The sequence below is a fragment of the Lacerta agilis genome, chromosome 7 (genome assembly GCF_009819535.1).
Source record: "Lacerta agilis isolate rLacAgi1 chromosome 7, rLacAgi1.pri, whole genome shotgun sequence".
NCBI lineage: Eukaryota > Metazoa > Chordata > Lepidosauria > Squamata > Lacertidae > Lacerta > Lacerta agilis.
Window position 1 is genome coordinate 6,442,992 of NC_046318.1, and position 16,448 is coordinate 6,459,439.

At 45.3% G+C, this 16,448-nt stretch overlaps 1 protein-coding gene across 1 annotated transcript in view; it reads left to right on the top strand.

Moving 5' to 3' along the window:
• Positions 1-1,581: 1,581 nt before the first annotated feature.
• Positions 1,582-16,448, top strand: part of LOC117049535 (phosphofurin acidic cluster sorting protein 2-like) — a 47,359-nt gene continuing 32,492 nt past the window's right edge. The window contains 10 exon segments of the mRNA XM_033154281.1: positions 1,582-1,658; positions 3,382-3,469; positions 5,140-5,229; positions 6,155-6,280; positions 7,163-7,325; positions 10,644-10,717; positions 11,811-11,829; positions 11,832-11,866; positions 13,363-13,422; positions 15,254-15,411. Of these exon segments, the coding sequence (XP_033010172.1) occupies positions 1,603-1,658; positions 3,382-3,469; positions 5,140-5,229; positions 6,155-6,280; positions 7,163-7,325; positions 10,644-10,717; positions 11,811-11,829; positions 11,832-11,866; positions 13,363-13,422; positions 15,254-15,411 (869 nt within the window). The 5' untranslated portion in view covers positions 1,582-1,602.

A 16,448-nucleotide genomic window follows, 5' to 3' on the forward strand; every position in this document is an offset into this window, starting at 1 on the left:
GGGGAGGAAAAAAGGAAGCAAAGCGGCGCTTTAAGCGCCGGCTTTGCTCCCCCCCCTTCCCTTTCAGTGCCGAAAGGGGAGGAAAAAAGGAAGCAAAGCGGCGCTTTAAGCGCTGGCTTTGCTCCCCCCCCTTCCCTTTCAGTGCCGAAAGGGGAGGAAAAAAGGAAGCAAAGCGGCGCTTTAAGCGCCGGCTTTGCTCCCCCCCTTCCCTTTCAGTGCGAAAGGGGAGGAAAAAAGGAAGCAAAGCGGCGCTTTTAAGCGCCGGCTTTGCTTCCCCCCCCCTTCCCTTTCAGTGCCGAAAGGGGTAGGAAAAAGGAAGCAAAGCGGCGCTTTAAGCGCCGGCTTTGCTTCCCCCCCCTTCCCTTTCAGTGCCGAAAGGGGAGGAAAAAAGGAAGCAAAGCGGCGCTTTAAGCGCCGGCTTTGCTTCCCCCCCTTCCCTTTCAGTGCCGAAAGGGGAGGAAAAAAGGAAGCAAAGCGGCGCTTTAAGCGCCGGCTTTGCTTCCCCCCCCTTCCCTTTCAGTGCCGAAAGGGGAGGAAAAAAGGAAGCAAAGCGGCGCTTTAAGCGCCGGCTTTGCTTCCCCCCCCTTCCCTTTCAGTGCCGAAAGGGGAGGAAAAAAGGAAGCAAAGCGGCGCTTTAAGCGCCGGCTTTGCTTCCCCCCCTTCCCTTTCAGTGCCGAAAGGGGAGGAAAAAGGAAGCAAAGCGGCGCTTTAAGCGCCGGCTTTGCTTCCCCCCCCTTCCCTTTCAGTGCCGAAAGGGGAGGAAAAAAGGAAGCAAAGCGGCGCTTTAAGCGCCGGCTTTGCTTCCCCCCCCTTCCCTTTCAGTGCCGAAAGGGGAGGAAAAAAGGAAGCAAAGCGGCGCTTTAAGCGCCGGCTTTGCTTCCCTGCCCGCTTTCTCTTTCGGCCGCCGTTCGTTCTGTCGCCCCAGGAGCAGCAGCAGCTGCTTCTCCCACGGCGACGGAGCGAGCGGCGGTGCGTGGGGGTGAGAAGCGGCGGCCCCTCCTGCCACTCCCCACGCACCACCGGTCACCCCGGGAGCAGCAGCGCTGCACAGACGGGGTGCTTGGCTGAGCGAGCACCCCGTCCGTGCAGCGCTGCTGCTCCCGGGGTGACGGAGGGAGCAGCGGCGCGTGGGAGGGGCCGCCGCTTCTCACCCCCACCCGCCGCTTATCACCCTGTCACTGGGGGCGTACCGCCCCTACCGCCCCTCCCCAACGACGCCCCTGCCGTGGAGCGAGATGCAGCAGCAGCAGCAGCCCCGCTACTCCTCTGCCACTGCGGCGGAACAAGCGCCGCCGCCCGCCTCCCTCCCTTTCGTCTCGAAGGGGCAGGGCGCGCGCGAGGGGGGGCTCTCTTGTGACGTCACCCTCCCGGCGCCCCTCCCCCCCGCGGCCGGTCACGCGCGTCCCGGGCGAAGGTCCGCGGCTGCTGCTGCTGCGCCAGCGCCGAGAGGCTGCAGGCGCTGAAGGGCCATCATCGCGGCCGGAGAAGGCGAGCAGCTCGCCGCCGCCTGCCCTCCGCCAGGACCCAGCGATGGCGGCCGAAGCGCGCGGGCGTCCGGCCAGCCCCCCGGGCGGCGTGACGGCGCCGGGCGGCCCGCTGCCCATGAACCTGTTCGCGGCCTGGGAGGTGGACGGCACCGGCCACAGCTGCGTCCCGCGGTGAGTCCCGCGCCTCCCTTTGCGCTCGCTCCGGCGGGGCCCGGCCGCCCCGTCGGGGCTCCGCCTTCCGCCTCCCCAGCCGGGGTTGCTCGCTCGCGCCGCTGCCTGGGAGCCAGCGCGGCCGGCGGAAGGTCGAGCCCGGCTGCGGCGCGGTGCTTGTGTGAACGCAGCCGTGCGCGGTGCCTTAGGGGGATACATACCCGGCTGCGGGGAAAGCCAGGGGCGTTAGCCTGCCTGGCTCTGGGGGTTTGAAGCCTTTCCCTATACCTGCCCACCCCAGCCAGGCGCCCAGCTCGCTTTTGAAGTCGCTCTTTGCATTTTAAGGTGAGCTGCTGTTGACACCGGCAGAGGCCTCCTTAGCAAAGCAAATAGCCATTTTTGTCCGGCTGCAGAAGGGAGAAAGAGTTACGCTCCGCCTTCTGTCGCTGCTGCCGTTTATATAGCAAAAAATGAGAATGTCAGCAGCGTTCACGGCAGTTAAGGTGGACATGTAGTTTGGCCCGCAGACCAAGAGAGAGGGCGATTATCAGATGCTCTCTCATGCTGCTTCCTTTCTGGCTGCTCTCCGGTCTGTGCATGGGGAAGATCTCCCAGGTGCTGCAATAGGAAACTACTCTAGAGATAAATTCACATGAAATTTGGTTAAATGGTTGGAAAAACGCAGTAACGAGCAAATTAAGCAACCCGGGAGGAGGGCAGGCGGAAGCCTAAGTCAAGTTTACAACTAGGTATTATTATTTATGATTAACTTGGATTGGTTATGATTTATTTATTTAAGTAGTGAATATTGATATTTTATTAATAGATACGGTAGTAGGAATGAATGAATATGTATGATTTGTTTTGTTCAATTTTCTTTTTGATGTATTATGGTTATGTGTGTGTGTGATGTTTGTTTTGTTGTGCATTGTGCATTGTTTTTAATGTATGAATGTTATAATTCTCAATAAAGATTTATTTTTAAAACTAAAAAAAAAAGGAAACTACTCTAGATTGCTCTGAAACAAACTGGTATGAAATTCTACTGCCCCCCCCCCCCTGGAGGTCCTTGAAGCAGCTCATTTCAAACTCATCTGCTCCTCCTCGGGGAAAATGCACCTTTTGAGGGGATGCCCCATCAGTGACAACCTGCTCTATGGCTACCTCCAGATGCCCGGTTGTGGGCATCTCCGTTGGTGACCACGGCAAAGTGCTGCTTCTCTGCCTCTCGCTTCTGGAAGGACCGGCCTGCTGTCATGGTCCTTATTGCTCCTCTCCTTTCTCATCCAGATGGTGAGTGAGGTTGAGGTCCGTGTGGCTAAGCCATCATTGTCAGGTAGCCAAAAATAGTGGCCATTCATAATAGAGGTGACTCAGGTGACATAGTGCACTTGGACATTAAAAAAAAAAACAACTTCTGAAAAAACACCTTGCTGAGTCGAGAAGCTTAGCAGGCATGGAACAAGAAGGGAGGTCCTCTTGTGGATCAGGACCTGGTTAAGGAAGCAGGGATAAATGGATAATTCTTCCGATGGAGGGATATAGAAAGTGGAGTCCCACAGGGATCAGTATAGAAACCTGTGCTTTTTAGCTCTTTCATAAACAGTCTAGAGTCAGTCAGTGCAGTAACCCTGTTTGCTGATGATATTAAATCGTGAAATTGATTTTTAGTTTTGGCCCAGTTCCCCAATCCCTAAGTTATTTCCCCCAATATCACAGGTTTTGTTTCGTTTTTAATTTGCAGGTTGTGCAGCTTGACTTTGAAGAAACTGATTGTATTGAAAGAATTGGATAAAGATCTCATTTCTGTGGTAATTGCAGTCAAAATGCAGGTAATGCAAGCCTCGCTAGGTATAATAAGCTAATGAGCTGCTTTACAATTGGGGTTGCTAATATCCTATTTATTGGGAGTTGTGTGATTTAATTACGTAGTGAGGAAAAAAATGGTTTCATTAATATACGATGCTACAATTTGGGTACTGAGAAATCTATTGATACAGAATTGATGCTAATTTATATCATTGCCTTTTGGGAATTGCACATCTTAATTCTTGAAACAAAGTTGTTAACATAATCTTAACTAGGTGTTATGCCATTCATGAAAGGAATGTGGGTGGCGCTCAGGACCATCTTTACCCGGGGGTGCAAGGGGTGTGGGGCACTCGGGTGCCGAATTCTGGGGGGTGCCAGGCACCTGCCGCTGAAGCCGCCTAAGCTCTTAACTATCTACCTGTTAGGAAAGAATAAATAATTTTGATCAAGCTAGAAAAACAAAATACATATATACCTACCGGTAGTTATTACCGAAATGTATACCTTCTTGTTGTTCAGTCGTTCAGTTGTGTCCGACTCTTCGTGACCCCATGGACCAGAGCACGCCAGGCACCCCTATCCTCCACTGCCTCCCGCAGTTTGGCCAAACTCATGCTAGTCGCTTCGAGAATACTGTCCAACCATCTCATCCTTTGTCGTCCCCTTCTCCTTGTGCCCTCCATCTTTCCCAAACATCAGGGTCTTTTCCAGGGAGTCTTCTCTTCTCATGAGGTGGCCAAAGTACTGCAGCCTCAGCTTCAGGATCTGCCCTTCCAGCGAGCACTCAGGGCTGATTTCTTTAAGAATGGATAAGTTTGATCTTTTACCAGTCCATGGGACTCTCAAGAGTCTCCTCCAGCACCATAATTCAAAAGCATCAATTCTTTGGCGATCAGTCTTCTTTATGGTCCAGCTCTACCTACTGTTTCACTAAAGGACTTTTGACTTTGTGTGCTCACTTGTCATTCACAACAGCGACGCTTCTCAGACTCAACGACAGCGCTTGTCGTTCTCAATGGCGCCATGAATACGAAATTAACTAAACTTGGGGGCGCTGGGCGGATCTTTGCACCCTGGTGGCGCATATGCTAAAGACGGCCCTGGTGGCGCTGTGATCTAAACCAATGAGCCTCTTGGGCAGGCATAGGCAAACTCGGCCCTCCAGATGTTTTGGGACTACAACTCCCATGATCCCTAGCTAACAGGACCAGTGGTCAGGGATGATGGGAATTGTAGTCCCAAAACATCTAGAGGGCCAAGTTTGCCTATATCTGCTCTTGGGCTTGCAGATCGGAAGGTCAGCGGTTCAAATTCGCGTGACGGGGTTGAGCTCCTTTTGTTCTGTCCCAGCTCCTGCCAACCTAGCAGTTTGAAAGCATGCCAGTGCAAGTAGATTAATAGGTACCACTGTGGTGGGAAGGTAAATGGTGTTTCTGTGTGCTCTGGCCCTCGACAGCCCAGTAATTGCATTAACTTGGACGTTAGTCTGTGGGAAGAGTGGGGGGTCAGTGCCTCTGCAACTGTTGTGGGTCTCTTTCAGAAGCCCAAGCCAATAGTCACGGACAGTGGAAGAGGTCATCAAACAACAGCTGGAAGCCGCCGTTGCCCTTCACTGGTCTGTGGCGACACTATCTACAAATCTGTGATTGTTGACTAACAATAGCTGATCTGTTTTCCTTTTTCTGTGCAGGGTTCAAAACGAATATTGCGGTCTCATGAAATTATGCTGCATTCTAGTGGGCACGTAGAAACAGAACTTGCACTGACCTTTTCCCTGCAGGTAACGTAGGAATCCTTGATATTTCCTCCTGCCCTTTATTGTAAGCAGCTTAATTTAGGACATATTTTTAAAAAAACCGAAATGGAAAAATTACTCATTGCTTCATCTGATTTCCCACGGCATTGTAGAGCTGGAAGAGACTAGAAGCTTGCCTTGGGCTATGTAGGGTGTTGTGGAAGAATTAAGAGCAGGAATTCCCAGCCTCCTTTGGCCTTCGGCACAAACAAATGAAACACAGGCTAAAAACCAGACAAATATTCAGTTAGGCAACCCTTCTAAACAGCCTACCAGTTTTAATAATAATAATAATAATAAGGAGGAGGAGGAGGAGAAGGGCCTTGGTGGGGCACCAAATCTGAGAGCTGTTCTGACTGCATGCATCATGTTAGGGATCCCATGCTTATAGAGGATGCACTAGTCAAGAAGCTAGATAAGGAAGGGTCGGATGTAAATGTGATTAATAAATTAGTGAACTAGTTTATCATCCAGTCTGATCAGGATACAAAGTACTCTGTCTACTCTTTAGGAGAGAGGGATCCACTTTTTAAATTTATTTATAGGTGGAGAAGAACCAGCTTTCATTTATGGCTGCTGATTCATCTCCCAACCTTTTCCACCAAATTTCTGTGCAGTAATGTTTACTAACACTTTTAACTATATCCTAGTAGCTGTGGTTCTATATGGTACAAAACCAGCCATAAAAGTAACAATATATTGCTTTTTCAAGAGATTCTGTATTTTGGGCTTGTTCCTTGCCCAGTTCTTCTTTCTGTGAAGGCTCCAATAATATTAAAGTCTAGTGTCATTCATCTCAGGGTTCGTAGAGACCACCTGACAGCCTTTCCCAGGTGCTTCCTTGGGAAGGTGAAGTTAATATCCCCATTTTTTTGCATTATAATAAAACCTTTACATGTTTTATTTGCAGTATCCCCATTTCTTGAAAAGAGAAGGCAACAAACTTCAGATCATGCTGCAGAGGAGGAAGCGGTATAAAAACAGAACAATTCTGGGCTACAAAACTTTGGCAATGGGATCTGTGAACATGGTGGAGGTAGGCGCCCCAGTGTATAGCTCACTAACATAAATAGGAATAGGAATAGGAATAATTTTATTATTGGCCAAGTACATTTTCCAACATACTTGGAATTTGTTTCGGCTACATTGCAATGTAAACATACAGACACTGTTCCTCTCACAATACAAAGAAGCAAGGAAACCCCACCCATAATTTACCCCCCCTTCAGCTATACAACTACGAATTTAACAATTTAATGGCACAAGGGAAAAAACTATTCTTGTGCCTGGCCGATTTGTATATGAAGTCCTGTAGCAACGTCCAGATGGAAGTAAATCAAGCAGATGATGACCGGGATGTAAAGGATCTGCTACAATTCTCTCTGCTCTCTTCCTAACTCGGGTAGCATAAATTGTCTCTATTGAAGGCAAGCTAACACCAATTACCCTTTCTGCAATTCTTACAGCTCGTTGGAGCCTTTTCTTGTCTCTCTTGGAGGCTGTACCGTACCAAGCTGTTATAGAATTACAGAGAACAGTTTCAATGATGCCTCTGTAGAATTGGAACAACACTTCCTGGGACAATTTAAATTCCTTAGTTGACGCAGGAAATACAGCCTCTGGTGGACCTTTTAATAATACTATTGATGTTGTTTGACCAATTTAAGTTATAAGAAATTATAGAGCCCAGGGTGTTAACATACTTCTTCTCTGGTCTTTTGTAAGGGCTACATTGCAAAAGCACTGCTAAGGTTCTTTCAGATGTTGTGTTTATCTCTGACCGATAGCGGACTTCTAGGGACTTGGGGAGCTGGCCCGTAAAAGCCAACTCCAATTTTCTGACAACAAACATAAAGTGGGGTAAGAAATAGGGTGTTAACTTGTAAGCACGCACTCTCTCAGACGTTGTGTCTTGTAGGTATTGCAGCACCCAAGAGAAGGAGGCCAAGTTTTGAACCTTTTCAGCAGTATCAAGGAAACTACAGTCAAAGTAGCAGAGATCTGGATCTTCTCACTGTCCAGTCAGCCAATAGACCAAGAAGACAGCGCTATACACATGAGCCAGAAAATCAAGTCTGCAGGTATCTCAGAACTGTAAAAAGTTTACTTTCTGCCACCTTGTGCCAATTGACGATGAAATGTTGTGGAGACAACTTTTGGGGTGCAACGGGTATTTGGGAATCTGCTCTTGAATATAACCCTTTTCCATTTAAAGAAAAACTTACATTATAAAGTATCGCAGCAGTGTACTGGAAGCCAAAATGTGTACAAAATATATGCCAAAGAAAAATGCAGTTAATATAACACTGCAACACTAGAAGATTATCAGCTGGAAGAGGATGGAGAAAGTCACTTGCTTATCCCTTATGCTCAGGTGTTATCTGTAGGATTCAGGTACTATTCTGTTCCTGCTGCACTTTCTTCTTCTTCTCCCACCCAATAAAACTTCAGTTGTCAAGTCAGCATTTCACCAGATACTCAGGATGCTGTTGCTGAATGATGCACACAGACACTCTCTCTCTCTCTCTCTCCTCTCTCTCTCTCTCTCTCTCTCTCACACACACACACACACACACACACACACACACACACACAATTCCATTTGTCAGATATGTTTCCACCTTGTGTCATCATCAGCAACATATAACTGACAAATGATGGCTTACCTTCTCCAGAGTAGAAAACAGATTCAAGTTTGCATAAATGAGGCATCGTTTTCTTAAAACTATTATATTTCCATTACTCTAAATACTAATTTGCTAGTCGTGCCCCCTGTAAATTCCTTATTTAAAGAGTTAAGAAAAAGCTTACATTCCCCAGACTCTCTACATTTCAACAAAAAGGTTTATCTAATTGTAATTCCAAGTGACAAGGTAAAGTCTTTGAACAGAGTTTCAGTTAAATAAGCTTATGTAGTTGCACTCATCCCTGAAAGTGCCCATCGAAATACAAAAGAAATAAAATGCTTGGCCGTTCTTTAGGAGCTTCGACACCTTTAATGCTGCTCCCCTGTTTCTTTAACATTTGCTCACCTTCACTGGGCTACCCCAAATGCCCTCAGCTATTTTTCAGGATTGTCCTGTCAGCTCCTGCCTAATGAGCGTTTCCCCACATCAAATGGGGTGCGCATGTTGCGAGGTCGCGAGGAGACCCATTGGATCACGGTGGCAGCTCCTGGCAGTTGGTCTGGCTTCGCCTTCCCCAGGTTGGGATACCTGTGGACTCCACCTACTCTAGCAGCCGCCCAATCCTGGCTGGGGAGGTGTTGCCAGGGGGATTGGCAAGGTAAAAGGAGGGATTATACAGTATACACAATAGAGCTTGAGTCATACCTGGGAAGCGGCTGTTGGATTCTCACCTTCACTGGGCTACCCCAAATGCCCTCAGCTATTTTCAGGATTCTCCTGTCAGCTCCTGCCTAACAGTTCCCAAAAATGCCTTCTCTTTCTCCTTTACTGATGCTTTCAGGTGTGCTTAAAATAGTGGTAGTTGGAAATGATTCCTTTAGCAGCCAAAGAAAAAGGTAGCACGCAGGAGATTGCCTGCTATTTTCTCTGTTCCTCAGTTACCGTTAGGGTCAGGAAGTTAGGAGTGAGCCAGAATGCTGTGTACACATTATGTCTTCAAAGCACACAGGAGGCACCCTTCACCCCGAGGCACATTTGAAGCGCATGTTTTTTCAGTAAGGAATTCTGGGCACTGCTGTTCGTTACAGGTTGCCTGGAAGGGTGATTCCGTGCAGGGTAAACAACAGTGCCCAGAATTCTTTACTGGGAGACATGCGCTTCAAATGTGCTTTAGATGTCTAGTGCATGTGTATAGTTAGGATCACTGCTGAAGTCACCAAAACACTAGAGAGGCAGCTTAAACTCACCCAGAAGTCCCCAGCTCCTATTGCTCTGAAATGGTGAGCAAGACTTATGATTTGGGGGAATTCTATTGGAGTTGGGGGGAGCAAAATGAAGAAGTAACAGTGGATTTTAAATAAAATAATAAAAAGTAAAAAAAACAACAAACAACCCTGTCAGGAAAACCCCCTCCCTGCAGCGGCCGGCGTCGCAGGAGCTTTTAGAGTACAGGGATCCACGTCCGCTGTTTACAAGCTCCCCCTCCCCTTCTTCCAGTGGGAGCTCGCATTCTTCGCATTCCTCAAGCGGGGAAGGAGAGGTGGAGACAGGAAGGCGATGCAGGGGCTCAGAAGGGGTCAGAGAGCCTCAACACCACAGGGAAAGCAGGGCTAGAGGTCAGGTTCCCACGCTCTGTGGTCGGTTACAGGAAGGAAGGAGGTGGGATTCAGAGTTCCGAGGCTTTTTTGCTGGAAGAAAACCGGAAGACTTCATTCCTGGACACTGCTGAGCACTGAGATAGACGCTTGAAACTTTGCTTCGCTGTACATAGCTTGCACAATAAAGAACTTAGTTTTTAGAAGTCTTTGCCTTGGCGTGTACTCATGAGCAACCACTAAGTGTCCTTACAAACCCCAACTTGAATTATATTGGTAATGGGCTGACAAATGAAGGAAGGAGGAATAGGGATTTATTTGGAGAAGAGTTATTTGAAGAATGAAATAAATGGCGAGGATGAGCAATGAAGGCCAGGGTGTTAGAACCCAGGGTTTGGTGGTTTTTATTTTATTTTTTAAAAAATGCAATAAGAAGTGAAATACGTGCAGTTAGCAAAATGAATGCAAATAGGATCGTATTCTGTGAATTGTGCAATACAGCACACTGGGTTCTTTGTCAACTATATGTGCAAAGGACAAAAACGTTTTTTAAAAATAGAAAAGATACAAAAAGAAAATGTCTGGTTTTCCATCTGCTGGTTACATAAGAAAAATATATTTAGAGCATTCAGTCCATGCTAATATCCATCTTCTCCACTTTCTGTTAAACATATTTCTTTTAAGTCAAGGTGTCTCACAATCTTTCATTTCTTTTCCCCACAAAAAGTCCAAGATAGGTTCCACAATTGTTATTGTTGTTGCTTAATGTCAACCATATTTTTTCTTTGGACTTCCTCTTTTGTATTTACAATTGTATCCCAATCTCCTTCTCTAGGACCTTCCATTTTCAAGAGAGAGTACCATAACTTTAGCAGCATCATTCTCTGAATTCTGTCCAAATTGTAGGCAGACTGCTTTCACTCTGCTAGAACTGAGGAAAGGCCAGGATCGGAGTTTTCCCAAAGCGTTTCCCCCTCTCAACTCTTGCAGCTCCTGACTTTGCCGTCTTCAGATGGTTTTAATAAGAAGATTAAGACCAGAAGACTAGAAAACAACAACTGTGAAATTGCCATAGCAGCCCTTGCAGTTTTCTTCCTGGTTTGCCTTTAAACCAATGTGCAGTTGTTGTTTTTAGTAAGAGCATAATCCAATTGCTTCTGTATCATTCTTCTTGCAGACAACTATTCCGAAGAGGAATATGAAAGCTTCTCCTTCAGAACAAGAAGCAGTGATGATGCCGTTCAGGGACAGGTATTGTCTAAGCAAATAAGCCCTTCGTAATTATCTTAAAAGTCATAAATGCAAGGGAGCGGACTGATTATTTCATTCATTTATTTTATTTAAAACATTTAGCCACTTCATAGCCTATCACAGCAGCTTCAAAGAGAAACTGAAGGACTTATTAGGATTTCCCACCCCACATCCAAATGGTTTTTCTTATGGCTTGGGGAAATTTTTCTTGTCACTCGTTGCTGGCAATGCTTTGAAATCCCTCGTCCACTCCTTCAGTTGGTCGTTGATGGTCCTTGACGGTTGATTCTGAGGAAGTTGATCCTCTGAACCGCCCTCAAAGAAGCAACCTGGAACAGGTCCTCCAATGAAGATCTGAAGGTCTGCTAGGTTCCTCCGGTCAATATCCAGAAGATAGCGAGGTGCTTGAGCTTTAAAGAGGTTTACATCAAACCAGCACTTTGAATTGGGCTCGTAGCTGCCAAGGTGCTACTGGAAGGATTTTTTAAAATTCTGTTTTGTTATAGGCTCCAACGAGCTGTAAGAATTGCAGAAAGGGTAATTGGTGTTAGCTTGCCTTCAATAGAGACAATTTATGCTACCCGAGTTAGGAAGAGAGCAGAGAGAATTGTAGCAGATCCTTTACATCCCGGTCATCATCTGCTTGATTTACTTCCATCTGGACGTTGCTACAGGACTTCATATACAAAATCGGCCAGGCACAAGAATAATTTTTTCCCTTGTGCCATTAAATTGTTAAATTCGTAGTTGTATAGCTTAAGGGAGGTAAAATATGGGTGGGGTTTCTTTGCTTCTTTGTATTGTGAGAGGAACAGTGTCTGTATGTTTACATTGCAATGTAGCCGAAACAAATTCCAAGTATGTTGGAAAATGTACTTGGCCAATAATAAAATTATTCCTATTATTCCTATTATAGGATCTGTTTGCCTTAAATCCGTAACAGTTGGGACAGCTGCGTTCTGCACTAATTGTATGCCTGCATACATTTTAATTAATTAAATGCTTGCAAGGCATTCCATCTGCCTTGATGTCACACCCTTATTTCCCTCATTTGACCTTTGTGATGATCGTAACAAACTTTCTCTTTATTCAGGATTTGGATGATGATGAGTATGAGTTGGAAAGCCAAAGAAGCAGTGGAGATCGATAGTAAGAACAGCATCCATAACCAGGGTTGGTGGAAATTAATTTTACTAACATTGATGTGGATGGGACCTAAATGTCTGCCCAGAATGAAAGAGTGGACTAGATATGGCACGTGGTTTGGAGGAATGCAAAGATACAGTAGTTGTATTCATATTTTGTTTTGTCGTGCTTTGTTGTGAAGTGCTTTGAGTGTAATGCATTCATACCTCGGGTAACAGATGCTTCAGGTTGCGCGTTTTCGGGTTTTGCGCACCGCACCGAACCCGGAGGTACCGGAATGGGTTACTTCCAGGGTTTCGGCGCTTGCGCAGAAGCGCTAAATCACACTTTGCACATGCACAGAAGCTCTGAATCGCAACCCGTGCATGCACAGACGTGGCTCTGCGGGTTGCGAAGAAGTGAATGAAGTCCTCTATCTTTCCTTGGTTGCATGGGCAGAGTCAAAGATCCAGAGGAGTATTGGAAAATACACCCTGTAAGAATGCTGTGGGGATGGCATAAAATCGAGCCAGTGTAAAGGCCCTTCTTAGCGTGGGATTTATCAGATCACTCAACAGTGGGCCAGAGATCTAACTGTCTTCACGTGAGGGAACCACGTGGAGAGTCTGGCCGCATTAGATAGTTTGGGGTAGACACACAGACATCTAGAGGGATAACTTAGTGCCATGTCACCATGCAAAAATACAACAAACCTGTATTCTTCAAACATCATCTGTGTGCCATGGATTGCAGATTTTGTTGCAGAGTCAGTTTGTGGGAAACCGTGTTCTGATGAAAAAGGCTCATTTTCTGTAATTACTTGTTTTCAATCTTGTGTTAAGAGGCAATAAAATAAAATAAAATATATATATACACGTTAAAGATTGTGTTAATGGAGCTGACTTTGGATGAAATGCAGAGCTAACTGTTCCTAACAAACTAATACAACATTACACTTCTGTTAGACGTTTCTAGTGGCATAGAGTGCTAGGGTTGAATATAGGTGATTGGACATCAGGAGTGAGAAGAGCTCATTGGCTTCTCTGCAAAAAAAGTAAGAAAGAAGTTGCTTATCAGGAATTAATTAATCCTACTCCACTAAGACTGCAAAGTGAACTGTGGAATCCAAGCACAACTTAATATAGCAAAACAAGGGAGATTGTGTTAGGCCTCTGTGAGCTTGTCCCCAGGCCTCCAGGGCAGTGAGTGGGCCAGCTGTGTCATTGCACTAGAGGAACATGAGACATCTCTGCCAACACAGAGAGACATCAGTTTGCACGCTCTTTCCATTATGGATCTGGAACTGGCTGTCCTAGCTGAACCGGAAATTCTGGCCCAATCCCTGGTCCCTCAGTCCCCCAGATGAATGAGCAACAGCCGTGGCCTGCCTTTTGTAAGCTGTTTGCACGTATTAACTGAGAATAAATGGTGCATGGATGGTTTGTAGTGGTTCTGTGCTTCGACACACAGAGATTGTGTGCTTTAGAGTTGTATTGATTGTAATTCATTTACCTTTACAGCAGCAAAACTTCAAGCAAAAAGTAGTGGCCCTGTTGAGAAGGTTTAAGGTATCTGACGAGGTAAGCGGTCTGTGGTTGCTGTCTCCAGCAACTCCCTCAAATTCTGCATGGGTTTTGCATTATCCATCAGGCTAAGGGCACTTCCATAAGAAACACAGGAACCAAATTTCACAGCAGGGATTGGAAACCTTTATCATCTCAAGGGCTGCATTTCTTCTTGGGAGACCTCCTGGGGACCGTGATGGGCAGGGACGGAGGCAAAAGCAAATGCCGCGACAGATGTGGCTCTTTGTTTTTGCACAATAGGCTGCATTCAGCTGGGCAATTCTGCGTCCACCCCCGTGCATTCATCCTTCATTCCAGCCGAGGAATGGAACTTGAGGAAGCTGTGCCGTGTGACCTGGGCAAAGTTCCAAGTCGCAGATAAAGAGCCTTCAGTCTCGGGGGCTGAGGTTCCGCACTTCTGAGGTTTTACACCAAGGCAGTTCTCTTAAAATGGTGGCAGTGTACCCCTTAGTTTACCTGTCTGATTTTAATGATACGGCAAATATTGTCTAAGCTTTGTTAGCCTTCTACGAGTGTGTTAATGTCATTGCCAAAACTGAATGGTCTGAGTACTTTGGTCTTTTCTAAACTGAAATAGGAGAACAGGGGGAACTTAAGAGCACAAAAACATTATTTTTGTATAATGTGAGTGATCAGTGTTTTTTGAAACATTAAGCCTCTTATAAATTATTTTTAATAAATAAAATATAATGGCCGAGGTGCTATTTACCAACTTATTGTTTCATGTGAAAGCACCTTAATTCTTCTATGAACTTTAGTGGTCTCCCTGTCCTGCTTTCTTGGCAGGGGTGAACTTGACTTCCATTGAAATCAATGAAACATCATGATACACCTGTCCCATTGATTTCAGTGGGACCTGAGTCCAGATAACGTAGCCTGGCTCTCGCCCTCTGTTTCTGTAAAATGTCCTAAGTTATTTTGCCTGAATCTTGCACAACAAGGCCCTGGTAACTTCTGAAAGTAAATTCTGCCCAGTCTTCTGGCCCTCATAAAAACAACCCTGTTGGTCTCCCAGCAACCCTGCTATTTGTAACACTTGCTTAAGGCAGAACTTGTTTTCTTGCCCGTCAGATATGCCTGATGTACTCACAGTTGACCAAGACAACAAAGTAATTCGTGCAGTTACCTTTGGAGCAAAAATTCTTTTGAAAACGGTTATACCTTTTCCTGCAAAATAAGTTTGGGCAGTGTACAGATATTTAAAAGGACAACAATCAATATTATCATTGTAAACTTGGAAAATGAATTATAAAAATGTAGGCACCCGATCCTGCATACAGTTACACAATTTGTGCTTGGAGAACATTACCTCCCTGGTACTTTGCAAGCTGTATCTAGATTGCACAAGCTACATCCTGATCACATCTTGGTGGCAACACCAGTTTTGTTTCATTTAGCTTCTTAGACTCGCAAAAAAATGTCTGTGCTCACTTACCACTCAAACAGAATTTATTTTCCCAGTGCAAAGGCTGCAGCCATCACCCCAAATGTGAACTTTGAAATAGGCCGTCAGAGGGTATCCAGTTTTATTAGGAAAGGTGCCATTTGTAATCATCTGAAAGGTTTTTCTACAGACAGCACCAAATGGACGCCACGTGGGGATCTCATTATGCTCCCACTTCAATTAAGGCACAAAAAAATGTCACCACTTCTGGAGGTTTCTGTGTTGCCTCAGGACTTGGTCTCTTTGTACAGTTCTAATTGTGTGTGCCTAGATATAAATACTTGAATGCAATTATTGGCCGAGATGCTATTTGCATTTCAAGGGCAGCCTCCATTTATGCTGCCGATAACAAACAGCCGCTGCTTGTGCTTTTCTGTCTAGGTTCTGGATTCTGAGCAGGATCCAGCTGACCATGTCCCAGAAGTAGAAGAAGATCTAGACCTCCTCTATGATACCCTTGATATTGAAAATCCTAGTGACAGCGGGCCGGACATGGAAGATGATGACAGCGTCCTCAGTACTCCTAAACCAAAGCTAAAGTAAGAAGAGATTTATTTTGATGGCAGATTTGCAGATTCTCGAACCAACTGTCTGTTAGGATGAGAGATGCTGGGGCAGCAGAGGGGTTGACTGTGTTTCGGTACCTGCCTGCTTGGTCAAACGGCTACTTGTAATGGAAAAAATAACTGGGTACTGAACTAAAAGGTGGGCCATTCCATTGTCACGGGTGGGACACTTTGACCATGTTTTTTGGTATTCACACATGTGTAACAATGTAAATATACATAAAAATTAACAACCAAAATTTAAACTATGTTCTTAATAAGATACTGAACATTTTACTAAATTTTTATTATTTTTATGGATATTTTTGACAATTTTATTAAATGTTAAAAGTGTTGTCACGGGTGGGACAAAAAAAGAACATGGAGCTTGAGATAAGTTTGATTTATGGAAAAACTCTGTGAGTTGGGAGGTGAATCAATGATAAACTCAGCATATCTGTTTAAATCAATGTTTATTGGTTACAACTATGCAATCAGGAATTAAGTTTAAGAAATTTAACGATACAAAATTAAGGAAAAAATGCTCTCACGGGTGGGACAATCATCAGAAAACCTTTAACTTGAACACTTCTGTGAAGACTACGTGGGTGGACTTTTGAAAAGAAGGTCCATAAAATAAACTTCTTTTGTCTTTAGCTTTTAAAAAATGGTTAGACTACACGTTTGGAATCTTCCTCACCAAAGTCCAGCGCTCATCTAGCATTCTTATCAGGCTCATTTTTCATGGAATGGCCCAGGTGGAAAAGAAGAACTTGCACCCCAGTTAACAGTGGCCCATTAAAGTACGCTTCCAGCAGAGTTAAAAGATTAAGCGCAACAGAAAAACTGACTTGGCTAATGCAGGCACCAGGAGTGAAGAAAAAGGCTTTTCTAAACTAGAGTTTAAATTTACATAAGCAAAGTAAGAACTCCCTGTTAGTTTCTAGCCTTCTTCCAGAGACTCTGCTAAACTAAATACAAATACACTTTATCAAGAAACTCATACGCCCAGCCTTCAACATTCCCCACAA